This window comes from Entelurus aequoreus, linkage group LG21, assembly GCF_033978785.1.
Source record: "Entelurus aequoreus isolate RoL-2023_Sb linkage group LG21, RoL_Eaeq_v1.1, whole genome shotgun sequence".
In the NCBI taxonomy this organism is placed as follows: Eukaryota; Metazoa; Chordata; class Actinopteri; order Syngnathiformes; family Syngnathidae; genus Entelurus; species Entelurus aequoreus.
The window spans coordinates 2582896-2597531 of record NC_084751.1 but is presented as its reverse complement, the minus strand read 5'-3'; the positions used below and the strand labels follow the sequence as shown (position 1 = coordinate 2597531).

The window sequence follows — 14636 nt, the reverse complement described above, 5'->3', positions numbered from 1 at the left end:
CACTGCCTCCCGCTGTTTCCGACATCTACAATGCAATTAGCTACCGGCTGCCACCTACTGATATGGAAGAGTATTACACGGTTACTCTGCCGAGCTCTAGACAGCACCGACACTCAACAACAACACATAATTTGCAGACTATAATTACTGGTTTGCAAAAAATATTTTTAACCCAAATAGGTGAAATTAGATAATCTCCCACGGCACACCAGACTGTATCTCACGGAACACTAGTGTGCCGCGGCACAGTGGTTGAAAAACACTGTTCTATTAAAGCAAAACCTTTAACAAATCATGTATCACGTAGCTTATAGTACAAGCTTTAACAACCCAAAACCTGGATATAAAGAGGCACATCGTGTTCATGTTGTGTTCACCAATAGCCATTTATTGAATGGGTAAAATGATCGTGATTTTTTTTTTTAAGAATTGTGCAGAGGGTTATCGTACGTTTGGCAACGCTAAAAAGTGCATTTATATATAACAGAGCGTCGCTGTTCCCCCAAAAAGTACGGTGGTCGAAAGGGCTTTGTTGGCGTCCATAAAGCGAATGGGAAATTGTCTAAACGTGTTTTGGCGTCACCGCAATAACGATGTGTATATTACACAGTATGCACGTCAGGGTATATTATTAACATTGACATTGTGTCTAAATTTAAGGTTATGGGCTGGCGCTTTGTGTTGATTTGATCGTGAAGTGGACGTTCTTTTTCTCGACCGTAATCTTCACGTAAAACGGTTCCAGAAGCGTTTCGTGCACCCTGCGAGAAGATCCTTTCTTGCTCCGGAGAATAAAACTCTCCAAACTTTGCCAAGTGTCACCTTGCCGTCAGCACCGAGTGTGTCTCGTCTTGCGGATGAAGCGCATTCTATTGTGGGTCTTATTTATCAGCGAGCCTTCGCCGGGCTAATGCCGCTTTATTTTCCTCCGCCAGGCTCGCCTTGTCGCCGCCGACGGTGCGCTGACTACACGGCGTGCCTTCGCGTCATTGTCCGTTCCACAACAAGACGCAATTAATGGCGTTTGGCGTCAACTATGGACACCGAGCGAAGCAACTGCAGGCCGCCGACTGGCGCACAATATAGCTAGCTAGCTGAGCGTGCTAAGGGGAGGCAAAAAAAAAGAGGCTTGTTTGGGTTTTGGAGACGCGCTACTCAAAGGTATGTTTCGTTGTTTTTATACGCTTTTATTTTTTTATACGTTAATAAAACGCAACGACGTGCTTCGCTTGAGAGCGGAATAAAGTTTGTTTACTTTTTAAGCTAGCTTGAAGCTATCTCACAATGAAGGGGAAACTAAGCAAAAGTTAGCCATGCATACAACATCAATAGTATTAATCTAAATAACAGAGGACATTATCAATGCAATAGACGGTAAAGAATGTGCGGCCGCAGTATTCATTTGACACAATTAATCATGATATTTTAATACAAAAATTAGAACGATATGGCATCAGAGGTTTGGTCTGATTGATTGATTGAGACTTTTATTAGTAGGTTACACAGTGAAGTACATATTCCGTACAATTGACCACTAAATGGTAACACCCGAATACGTTTTTCAACTTGTTTAAGTCGTGGTCCACTTAAAATGATTCATGTCGTTGTGGCTTGTACAGCCCTTTGAGACACTTGTGATTTAGGGCTATATAAATAAACATTGATTGATTGATTGATGATACAGATATATACTATCAGATATATACTATCATCATAATGCAGTCATCACACAAGATAATCATCAGGGTATATACATTGGACTATTTACATTATTTACAATCCGGGGTGTGGGATGTGGAGGCGGGGGGTTAGGTTTGGTTGTTATCATCACTCCAGTCATCAACAATTGAGAACAGAGAAATGGACATTGAAACAGTGTAGGTCTGACTTGGTAGGATGTGTACAGCAAGTAGTGGACATAGAGAGAGAAAGAGAGAGAGATCAGAAAGCATAAGAAAAAGTATCTACATTTGATTATTAACAATCCGGGTAGGGTGTTAGTTTAGGGTTGAATTTGCCTGGAGGTGTACTTTTTTTTACGGTTTTGAAGGAGGATAGAGATGCCCTTTCTTTTACACCGTTTGGGAGCGCATTCCACATTGATGTGGCATAGAAAGAGAATGAGTTAAGGCCTTTGTTAGATCGGAATCTGGGTTTAACGTGGTTAGTGGAGCTCCCCCTGGTGTTATGGTGGTTAAGGAAGTAGTTTGACAAGGGCAGCACGGTGGTAGAGGGGTTAGTGCGTCTGCCTCACAATACGAAGGTCCTGAGTAGTCGTGAGTTTAATCCCGGGCTCGGGATCTTTCTGTGTGGAGTTTGCATGTCCTCCCCGTGACTGCGTGGGTTCCCTCCGGGTACTCCGGCTTCCTCCCACCTCCAAAGACATGCACCTGGGGATAGGTTGATTGGCAACACTAAATTGGCCCTAGTGTGTGAATGTGAGTGTGAATGTTGTCTGTCTATCTGTGTTGGCCCTGCGATGAGGTGGCGACTTGTCCAGGGTGTACCCCGCCTTCCGCCTGATTGTTGCTGAGATAGGCTCCAGCGACCCCGAAGGGAATAAGCGGTAGAAAATGGATGGATGGAAGTAGTTTGACATGTACTTCGGTATCAGGGAGGTGTAGCGGATTTTATAGACTAGGCTCAGTGCAAGTTGTTTTACTCTGTCCTCCAACCTGAGCCAGCCCACTTTGAAAAAGTGGGTAAGAGTGAGGTGTGATCTGGGGTGGAGGTCTAGAAGTAATCTGACTAGCTTGTTCTGGGATGTTTAGATTTGAGGGTTTTGGAGGTGCTAGGGTACCAGGAAGTGCATACGTAATCGAAAAAAGGTTGAACGAGAGTTCCCGCTAGAATCCTCATGGTGCTTTTGTTGACCAGAGAGGAGATTCTATAGAGAAATCTCGTTCGTTGGTTGACCTTTTTGATTACCTTGGTTGCCATTTTATCACAGGAAAGATTAGCCTCTAGAATGGAACCTAGGTAGGTGACCTCATCTTTCCTGGTGATAACAATGTCACCCACTTTTATAGTGAAGTCATTGACTTTCTTAAGGTTGATGTGAGACCCAAACAGGATGGGTTCTGTTTTACCCAAGTGTATGGAACTGGGTAAGAAGCTATTTAACCAACAGGAAGCAATATGTGAAGATGGGTGAACATATGTCAAGACGGCTAGATATATCTTGTGGTGTACCCCAGGGATCAATACTGGGACCAAGATTGTTTAATCTTTATATAAACGATATTTGTAAAGTTACAAAGGACTTAAAGTTAGTTTTATTTGCAGACGACACAACTGCTTTCTGTTCAGGAGAGAACACACAGAAGATATTACAAATAATAACAGAAGAAATGAACAAATTAAAAAAAGATGGTTTGACAAAAACAGACTATCTTTGAATGTCAGTAAAACTAAAATAATGCTATTTGGTAACAGTAGAAAAGAGCATCATACACAAATACAAATAGACGGAGTAGATATTGAAAGGGTAAAAGAAACCAGATTTCTGGGAGTATTAATAGATGATAAAATGAACTGGAAATCTCATATACAAAACATACAACATAATGTGGCAAAAAACATTTCAATAATGAATAAAGCAAAATACGTCCTGGGCCAAAAAGCACTTCATATTCTCTACTGCTTGCTAGTGTTACCATATCTGAGTTATTGTGCAGAAATATGGGGAAATAACTACAAATGCGCGCTACATTCGCTAACCGTGTTACAAAAAAGATCAATTAGAATAATACATAATGTTGGATATAGAGAACATACAAACCCTTCATTTATTGAGTCAAAAATATTAAAGTTTGGTGATTTGGTAAAATTGCAAACAGCTAAAATTATGTACGAAGCAAACTATAACCTGCTACCAAAGAATGTACAACAATTCTTCTCAACTAAAGAGGAGAAATATAACCTTGGAGGAAAATCTAATTTAAAACATTTGTATGCACGTACAACACTTAGAACCTTTAGCATATCAGTATGTGGAATTAAATTATGGAATGGATTAAGTAAAGAAGTTAAACATTGTACTGATATGATCCAGTTTAAGAGGTTGTACAAATTAATGGTGCTTACAAGGTACAAAGAAGAAGAATTATGAGAAATACTTTCAACCTTATTGAAAATAAGATATTCTTCATCTCAGTATGTTAATGACTGAATTAATTAATTACATATTACAAAACTGTTGTGTATACTAATTCACAGATGTTATTTTATTATAACAAGGTCAGTAAATGATTCTGTATATTTGTAAACGCTCTGAAGTGGGAAAGGGGTAGGATTAAATAAGCTTTGCTTCTTCCTACTCTTTTTCGGACATGATGTAAAGTGAAATGATATGAAACTGTGATGTTTTATACTGTAAGTGTGTTCATGTTCGAAATGAACTAAAGAAATAAATAAATTATGAATTGAGTCATGTAAAATGTATAATTTAATTCCAATCTCACCCTTATTGTCAGGTTCTCCCAAGATGGCACCATAAGAGTCCAACATCATGTCCTCAGGTTCCAGATGGGTGAGGAGCCCCGCTGAAGATATGGACCTCAGCAATGGCACCTGTGAGGCTGAGACCATAGTCGCCCTCCACTGCCCCGGTGACCACCCGTCCACCAGCAACGACGGCATGTCGGACTTCTCCAACAGCGACATCTCTCTGCCCGAGGTCTGCGTCTCCACCGACGTTGAGGAGAACACCAGCTACGAGGTCCAGCAAGCCTACAGGATATTCTGCTTTCTGCTGGACAAGCAGAAAGGCGTCGCCGGCCCCTTTCTCCATCAGGAAGCCCGGGAGCGAGGTGCCCGGGAGCGAGGCGCCCGGGGCGCCCGCGGTCTCAAGCAGCTGATGAGTTTGCGAATCATGGAGGAGAAGTTCACGTGCCAGGAGTATAAGACCATAACAGAGTTTGTTACGGACTTCAGGCTGATGCTGGAAAACTGTTACCGCTGCCATGGCGTGGACCACTGGATGTCCAAACAGGCTCAAAAGCTGGAAATCATGCTCGAGCAGAAGCTCACGCTGCTATCCAGGTATAGAGCTTCTACTATGTCAACTTTTGTCACCAAGTACCAACTCAGAAAAAACACTTGGCTCTCCGAGAACTGCCATAATGACCCAACATTAAAATACAGTAGCGTAGTAGCCCTAAGTCAGGGGTCGGCAACACAAAACGTTGAAAGAGCCTTAATGGACCAAAAATACAAAAAACTAATCTGTCTGGAGAAGCGAAAAAATGAAAAGCTGTATATAAGTCTTATAATGAAGGCAACACATGACGTAAGTGTCTATATTAGCTATAATAGCCTACTATCAAAATAACTATGTGTCGCAGGCTGAAGCAAATCTTCATTGACAGAAATGTTGAAATGTAATATTTATTCTACACATTTTTACAACATTAGAAACCATTAGTAAATCAGAGGCTACTCAGAAGGTGAGATAACTCCTGGAAATTACTGGCTTTTAATGGCCAAAGGTATAGATGTGTGTGTCCACATTAAAGGAAACAGCTTCTTTTAATAGATTTATTACAATCTTTGGCAAACTAGGTAATGTTTGCTGTGGTCTGGAACAACAAGACTCACAAACAACTATCTGAAATGCTGGTGGACAGATAATGTGTCATGAGCATACTTGCCAACCCTCCCGATTTTCCCGGGAGACTCCCGAATTTCAGTGCCTCTCCCGGGGCAACCATTCTCCCGAATTTCTCCCGATTTCCACCCGGACAACAACATTAGGGGCGTGCCTTAAAAGCACTGCCTTTAGCGTCCTCAACAACCTGTCGTCACTTCCGCTTTTCCTCCATACAAACAGTCACATAATATATGCGGCTTTTACACACACATAAGTGAATGCAAGCATACTTGATCAACAGCCATACAGGTCACACTGGCCGTATAAACAACTTTAACACTGTTACAAATATGCACCACACTGAACCCACTCCAAACAAGAATGACAAACACATTTCGGGAGAACATCCGCACCGTAACACAACATAAACACAACAGAACAAATACCCAGAACCCCTTGCAGCAATAACTCTTCCGGGACGCTACAATATACAATACCCCCCCCATCTCCCGAATTCGGAGGTCTCAAGGTTGGCAATTATGGTCATGAAACATGCAAAACTAAATTATATACAAAGAGGATAAAAGTAAAGGAAATTAAATGTGCTTAAATATATCTACAAATGAGGCATAATGATGCAATATGTACATACAGCTAGCCTAAATAGCATGTTCGCATTGATTAGCTTGCAGTCAGTCATGCACTGACCAAATATGCCTGATTAGCACGTCAATAACATCAACAAAGCTCACCTTTGTACATTCACGCACAGCATGAAACGTTTGGTGGACAAAATTTTACATGTAAACAAACTGTTGCGTCACAGTCCACGCTATGGCGAGTTCGAGAACCGCTAAAATTAGTTGGACAAAACGATGTCCACCAAATACTGTCATCAGCGAAGCATACACACAAACATATTAAACTGGACTGTTTAACAATTGGGAAGGTTTGTGTCATGTTTGTCCTCAAACAAAAAACATACTAAAAAAAAAAAAAAAAATCCCTATACTTTTCCATTTTCAATCCTTTCTTAAAAATGCTCCATGGAGCCACTCAGGTGGCACTAAAGAGCTGCGGATTTCAGACCCCCCGCCCTAAGTATTTATTAAAAACCAAGCAGGGGTTTTATTTAATGAGTATATTGAATTTTTTGGGCCACTGTAACATTACACACATTTTGAACACTAACTCTGTTTGAATATAGGAAAATAGAACACTACTTTAATCAAGTGATTCTTTGGCGTAGCACTAATGTAGTGTTACCATATCTGAGTTATTGTGCAGAAATATGGGGAAATAAGTACAAAAGTACACGTGTTCAGTTAGCATGTTACAAAAAAGAAGGATCAGTTGGAATAATACATAATGTGGAAACAGAGTGATTACAAATGCATTGGAGGCAGCCACCACATTTGGCATACTTTGCACAAAAGTCATAATTTCTCCGCGACTGTTGGTCAAAGCTAATGAAGATTTTGGCAAAATGAGGGTAATAAGTAAAACATTGTTGGTCGTTCTGTGTATTTCTTTTTTACATTTATTGCGTCGTCGGGTGTGTGTTAGAGTGCCTGCTGGTCACTAAAAGCTGCAGGAATGTAGCAGCAAAATTGCGTCAAATACGGCCGCAAAATTATACTTTCACGCAACAAAAGCATGCTTTATTATACGTTTTTGAGCTGGAGTATGTTTAGAACTATTTATACACATTTGTTGGGGTTATTTAATCAGAAAAACCTAAAATGAACATCAAAACAACAGCAATTGCATGCATCCGAGCACAGCCGCACACGTCCGTGGTAGCCGTCATGGTTAGTTGGCCATACTCTCGGACTAGTGGTACACAAACCACAGTTTGAGCATCACTGTTCTGTGTATTCAAGACATAATTGGAGATATACGTTCTCTCCACTTTTCAATAATGATCTGGAGTGCATGAAAAAGTTAAACGGACTAATAGCTGAGTAGCAATTTTGAGACGCATGCAGGGGTAGATAAAGCTGCTATCAAATCATGATTCTCATTAGTGCAGCTCATGCGATCTTAGGGTGCTAACAAAGACAACACCAAGAGGTTGCCTACAGCCACAGCTGTTAATGCCTATGTTTATTTAAACCAAACTATAGAAGACTGCGATTAATATAATAGAGCTGTTCCCCCCCCCCCACAAAGTACCACCTGAGAAAACACGGCTCTCCAAGTATCACCATAATGAGCAACATTAAAATACAGTAGTGTAGTAGGCCTAAGTATTAATTAAAAGCAGACTTACATAACAGACTTACATAATGATTAAATTAAAATTAATTGTGCATACAATATTTGATTAAGTGATTCTGTGGCATACCGATAGACGTACCTCTCGTGGCATTTACGGTAATACTCCCATTTCCCATACAATCACAAATTGTTATGTGCTCGTCTCGCTCATAAATAAATATAACGCACCTGCTCTAGCGAAGAGTGAGAGGATGGTGCAGGAGGGATCATTAGTGTTAAAGTGGAACCTCGAGATGCGATTTAGCGCCAAATTTATTTGAGACTTTAATGGCCCTCTTGTGTTGCTCTTCTCTGCAAGCACGTGTGCTGCTGCAGGCCCCGCCCCCATCTGAAAGCACTGGCGAAGAAACAATAAAATGGTCTCAGCCAACTACGCAGATTCGAAAATGCGCCATCGCCCAAAACTGCCGTAAATAAATTGTTGTCCCGTAGGAAACTCTGCCGCTAACATCACCATCAGCAAGTTGATTTATCTTGTGTGATAAAGTTTTTAACAAACTAATAAAACTACGCTCTAACTGTGTTAATTGTGACAAATCCAAAAGATGCCCCAGGGGCTACACTGTGGTCGTCTCCCACCACACAATTCAAGTCATTAACGCAAGATAAGCAGATGAATTGATTTATGTTGTCATCTAATCTCACTTCCTGCCCAAAATAGGACACTTCGAGAGAAGACGACGCTGGCAGTGACTTCCGGAGGACGTTTCGGCGCAGGGGAGGAACGAGCTCCAGGCGGGACCTCCACAAGGAGGCGACTGTCCTCTCGCAGCCTGGCCACAGTCACTGTCGGCGGGCACGAGTCCTTCATGGTGCAGGCTCTCAGGCTGGAGGAGCAGCAGAAGGCCAAGGAAGAAAGACGGTAAGTTGATAATTTGTGTAAAATGTGATTGATGCTGTAACCTTTATTGCAGAATAACTGCGGTTAACCCTTTTTTTCTCCCTGTAGTAAATGATATAAATTGAAATAATCTGTTCCAGAGTCAAACTGTGGCCGTCACAAAACATATCAAACAACTATACAGCCAAAAATTGTAATACATTTTTCTTAGCTGCTAGAAATGTAACATCCCCAACTGTCATGCAACCTTTTATTAGAAGCTAGTAATTGTAAAGTTAAATTAAATACAACGAAATTGAAGTCAAACTACTCATATTTTGATGATGAGTGTTGAAACTAGAGATGTCCGATAATATCGGACTGCCGATATTATCGGCCGATAAATGCTTTAAAATGTAATATCGGAAATGATCTGTATTGGTTTCCAAAAGTAAAATGTATCACTTTTTAAAACGCCACTGTGTACACGGACGTAGGGAGAAGTACAGAGCGCCAATAAACCTTAAAGGCACTGCCTTTGCGTGCCGGCCCAATCACATAATATCTACGGCTTTTCACACACACAAGTGAATGCCACCATACTTGGTCAACAGCCATTCAGGTCACACTGAGGGTGGCCGTATAAACAACTTTAACACTGTTACAAATATGCGCCACACTGTGAACCCACAACAAACAAGAATGACAATCACATTTCGGGAGAACATCCGCACTGTAACACAACATAAACACAACAAACCAAATACCCAGAACCCCTTGCAGCACTAACTCTTCCGGGACGCTACAATATGCCCCCCCCCCCAACCCCACCCACCACAACCTCCTCATGCTCTCTCAGGGAGAGCATGTCCCAAATTCCAAGCTGCTATTTTGAGGCATGTTAAAAAAAATAATGCACTTTGTGACTTCAATAATAAATATGGCAGTGCCATGTTGGCATTTTTTTTCCATAACTTGAGTTGATTTATTTTGGAAAACCTTGTTACATTGTTTAATGCATCCAGCGCGGCATCACAACAAAATTAGCCATAATAATGTGTTGATTCCACGACTTTATATATCGGTATCGGTTGATATCGGAATCGGTAATTAAGAGTTGGACAATATCGGAATATCGGATATCGACAAAAAAGCCATTATCGGACATCTCTAGTTGAAAGCAAATATTGGTTTGTTTTCTTTAGGATGTCCAGACACGGAGCTTCCACTGTGTTATTAATATCTGAGATTACTGTCTTTTTTTTTTAACCCTCGTAGAAATAATATAAATGGAAATAATCTGTTCCAGAGGTAAACTGTGGCCATCATAAAACACATCTAACATCAACTATACAATTAACTACTTTAAGTAGAGATCCACTGATTATTATCGGCCGTCGTTGATATTTGGCATTTTAACATGTATCGGTATCTGCCTCTTTTTTTATCATTATTGGTCTTTTTTAAAAATGTTTAAAAAAAATAAATATTTACAACTACAACAGAACTACATCATCAGATACAATATATACACATATAATACCAGTATTTAGTATTTAAAACAAACAAATAGTCAAGTAGATTGTTATAAATATATTACCATGAATTGATTAACGCGGACCCCGACTTAAACAAGTTGAAAAACGTATTCGGGTGTTACCATTTAGTGGTCAATTGTACAGAATATGTACTGTACTGTGCAATCTACTAATAAAAGTCTCAATCAATCAATCAATCAAACACTGCTCAAGCACCAGCCTGTTTACCCTGCATAGGAAGACTTGCCTTTTTTTCCACTGCTGCGCTTACGCTCCTTCACTTTTTCCTCTTCCTGCAATGTTGGCCGCTTATGCGCAGTATACTGTATCTCTTCTGTTTAGCTTTCAAAACTTCAATTTTTTTTTGCCGGAAAATTCCGTTTTTGTCACTCTTTCTTCCCGGTTCCATTTTGTTTGTTTAGCTACTGTGACGAACAATCCTCCATCCACAGCAAGGAGTTTGGGCTCATTAAAGGAGCGTGGCGAGTTTCATGTTACGTCGTTCAATCAAATAACGCGACAAAGATACTGTAGATGGATGACAGAAAATGTCTCTCTCAACTCTGTGTCAATATATTGACAAATAGTAGGTTTAATATATAAGTTAAGAAGAAGAGGCATCATTCTCATACTTTCTGTAACATGCAGGAAGAATTGATGTCAGCCAGTTTGAAAAATGTCTCATCTATATGTTCTGCGAAGGAGCCCAGAATTGATTATATTTGAATGTTGGCAATATTTCCGGGTTTCTGAGAGGAAACCTTACAATGCATTGAACCCATAAACTGCTATAAAATTGAGTAAATATTGAGTTACTGTGATGTAGAGAAATTCCATGTTTTCACCAATTTTCCCAGGAGATTTCCTATATTTTGAAATGCAAATGTTGACACGTGTAATAAAGGTATTTATGTTTGGCGCTATATTGACCACAACCATAATGCTGCATTAAACATAATGTCGCTACTGGTCCGACCTTTCCTCAAAAATCATGTTAAAAAACAACTTAACGCCTATTCATGTTTGAATATATTTTACTGCAAATTAATATCGAACTCCTTCACGACTAAATAATCAGTATCGGCCCTAAAAATACATATCGGTCGAGCTCTAATTTTAAGCGGTATAACTTAGCTCCAAGGAATTTAATGTCCTTAACTGTCTTACTACTTTTTATCAGACGCTCGCCGTTGTCTAACGAAGTTATATAGCGAAGTTATATAATGAAGTTATATAAAACTACAATTAAATCAAATTACTCATCCTTTGATAATGAGTAAATGCTGAGGCATTTTTTTTCTACTATATATATATATATATATATATATATATATATATATATATATATATATATATATATATATATATATATATATATATATATATATATATATATATATATATTTTAAGATGTTCAGATATGGAGCTTCTACTGTATTATCATCATTACTAGGGCCCGAGCAGCGGAGCGAGTGTCGCAGGTGCAATGCAGAGCACTGCAAGAGTCCTATTGAAATTGCTTTGTTTATTATTATTATTGTTATTTTTATAACATCTGAGGAAATCATATAATTTGTAATCATCTATTCCAGAGTCATACTGGGGCCAGCATAAAGCATATCAAACTATAAAGCCAGCAATTTTTCTTAGCTGCTAGAAATGTAACATTTTCAACTGTCATGCAACTTTTTATTTAAAGCTGGTCTTTGGATAATGAAGATAATTAAAGGTAAACTTAACTAACTACTCATCCTTTGATGATGAGCATATTCATATTCAGGCATATTTTTCTACCAAATATATATATATATTAAGGCTGAAACGACGCGTCGACGTAGTCGACGTCATCGGTTACGTAAATACGTCGACGCCGTTTTTGTGCGTCGACGCGTCGCATAATGACGTCACATTACCGTCATGGCGAAGCGCAAAGCAGACGATCAAAGAAGACGATGCGAGCGGTGCGAGCGAGGGGGGAAAAGCATGCCAAAAGTGTGGGAGTATTTCAATAAACGGCCTAATAATGTTGTTGTATGCACACTGTGTCGAGCGTAAATGGCCTATTATAGCAGCACAACGGCTATGAACGAACATTTGAAAAGAAAACCATCAACTAGTCAATCGTCCGCGCGAGCATACGTTGTCATCATTACACAAAAACATGAATGTGTCATTTGTATGTGCTAGGGGTGTAACGGCACGTGTTTTGTATTGAACCGTTTCGGTACGGGGCTTTCGGTTCGGTACGGGGGTGTACCGAACGAGTTTCTAAGCTAAAACTAAAGTCTTAACAAGCTGCTTTGCTCCGTCTGCCTCTGTCTCAGCACGCAGCATTGTCCCACCCACACAACCATCTGATTGGTACACACGCAGCATTGTCCCACCCACACAACCATCTGATTGGTACACACGCAGCATTGTCCCACCCACACAACCATCTGATTGGTACACACGAAGCATTATCAGCCAATAAGCAGTGCGTATTCAGAGCGCATGTAGTCAGCGCTTCAGCGTGGAGCAGATAGGTGTTTAGCAGGTGAGCATCAGGCAGCGGACTCTCCCCAAATGATAATAAACACCTCCCAGTCAACTACTAGTAACATCACTATGAGCCCGTTGACCTTCTAGAAACTTAAACTGCAGCTCAGCTCACTCGCAATCCTGGCTTGAGGTGAAGGCTAATTAGCTCTCAGTTCCAGCCACATCGACCCCTTCTGAGCGCCTATTTTCAGCTGCTGGGAATATTGTAAACAAGAAAAGAACCAAAGCATGTACACATGCTAACCTTTCTTCATTACAACTGTTAGACACTCACTGGAATGAGTAGAATTGGTTATTGTGTACTGTGTTGGACTGGATGTTTATTTTGCACATTTTAAAAGCAATACTTAATGTTTACAGTGCTCCAGAATATTTATATTGGCACTTTTTTGTATTGGATGTTTATCTTTATTTTTGCACATTTTAGCAAATAAGCAATACTTTCACTTTTGTTGAAATGTTTACACTGTTACAGAATATTTCGTTTTGCACTTTTTTGTATTGGATGTTTATCTTTATTTTTGCACATTTTAAAGCAAAATAAGCAATACTTTTACTTTTGAAATGCTTATACTATTGCAGAATATTAAGATTTGCACTGGATGTTGACTTTTATATTTGCACATTAAAAAGCAAATAAGCTACTTTTAATTTTGTTAAATGTTAAAAGTTTTAAATGTTTACATTGTTACAGAATATTTAGTCATGTTGTTGTCAATGTTGACTGAGTGGCCATACTTCTTTTTTTTTGTAAATAAAAGCCATGCCTTTTGAAAAAACGGGCCTACATTTATTTTTTCATCTTCATTTTGAATAAAAAAATAATCGGTAAAAGGAAAAATAATCTATAGATTAATCGAAAAAATAATCTATAGATTAACCGATTAATCGAAAAAATAATCTATAGATTAATCGATAGAAAAATAATCGTTAGCTGCAGCCTTAATATATATTTTTTTAGGATGTTCAAACATGGAGGGCCCTCTATATTATTATCAATCAATATTTTTTGTCATTGTGGAATATCTGAGGTTAATCTATATAAATAATAATATAAATTGAAATGATCTGTTCCAGTGTAAAACTGTGGCCATCATAAAACATCAAACCTTCTTCCTTCAGAATGTTCAGATATGCAATCATGCATCATTCCACTGTAGTGTTATTTTTATTTATAAGAACAAGTTTAGTTATTCCATTGTGTGTGTGTGTGTGTGTGTGTGTGTGTGTGTCTGTGTGTCTGTGTGTCTGTGTGTCTGTGTGTCTGTGTGTCTGTGTCTGTGTCTGTGTCTGTGTCTGTGTGTGTGTGTGTGTGTGTGTGTGTGTGTGTGTGTGTGTGTGTGTGTGTGTGTGTGTGTGTGTGTGTGTGTGTGTGTGTGTGTGTGTGTGTGTGTGAACAGCTTTATTTGGACGTTGATAACATTTTATGTTTTTAAAACAGCACCTCACAAGTCAAAATTGGTTAGTCCTACTTGAACTATGACAAAGTTGTTGTTTTTTTCATTATTACTGAATTGAAATTAATTTGTAAACATAACTGCCAAAACGTCAAGAGTTTCCACAACAATACAAAGTGTAGTGGTTCAGACAACATTATAACATCTGTGCAAAAAGTATACAAAGTTAATAACCATTGGAGGAGGTCCAGTGGTATACATTGTGGTAGCCTACACAGCGTGTATTTAGAGTTTCGTTTTAAGGGAAATGCTGTGGTTGTTTTTCAGACAACGTGAGCTGGAGAAGAAAGAAGCCGAAGAAATGTCAGCCAAGGCGGTGGAAGAGTGGGAGCAGACTTTGCTGTCCCAGGCGTCCCCCCACGCTGTGGACACCCTATGGGAGCTCCCTGCCATCGGGCACTTCCTCTGCC

At 39.5% G+C, this 14636-nt stretch overlaps 1 protein-coding gene across 2 annotated transcripts in view; it reads left to right on the top strand.

Moving 5' to 3' along the window:
- The first annotated feature begins 519 nt into the window (after window positions 1–519).
- LOC133639081 (uncharacterized protein KIAA2026) overlaps window positions 520–14636 on the top strand; it is a 28162-nt gene continuing 14045 nt past the window's right edge. Inside the window, exons 1-5 of one of the 2 annotated variants that reach the window (XM_062032214.1) lie at window positions 520–874; window positions 936–1161; window positions 4476–5043; window positions 8532–8732; window positions 14494–14636. The exon at window positions 14494–14636 is cut by the window's right edge and continues 1215 nt beyond it. In XM_062032214.1, coding sequence (XP_061888198.1) covers window positions 4511–5043; window positions 8532–8732; window positions 14494–14636 — 877 coding nt within the window. In that variant the 5' untranslated portion in view covers window positions 520–874; window positions 936–1161; window positions 4476–4510. Of the gene's footprint in view, window positions 1162–4475; window positions 5044–8531; window positions 8733–14493 lie in introns of both variants that reach the window. The other variant, XM_062032213.1, reaches the window with a different exon arrangement.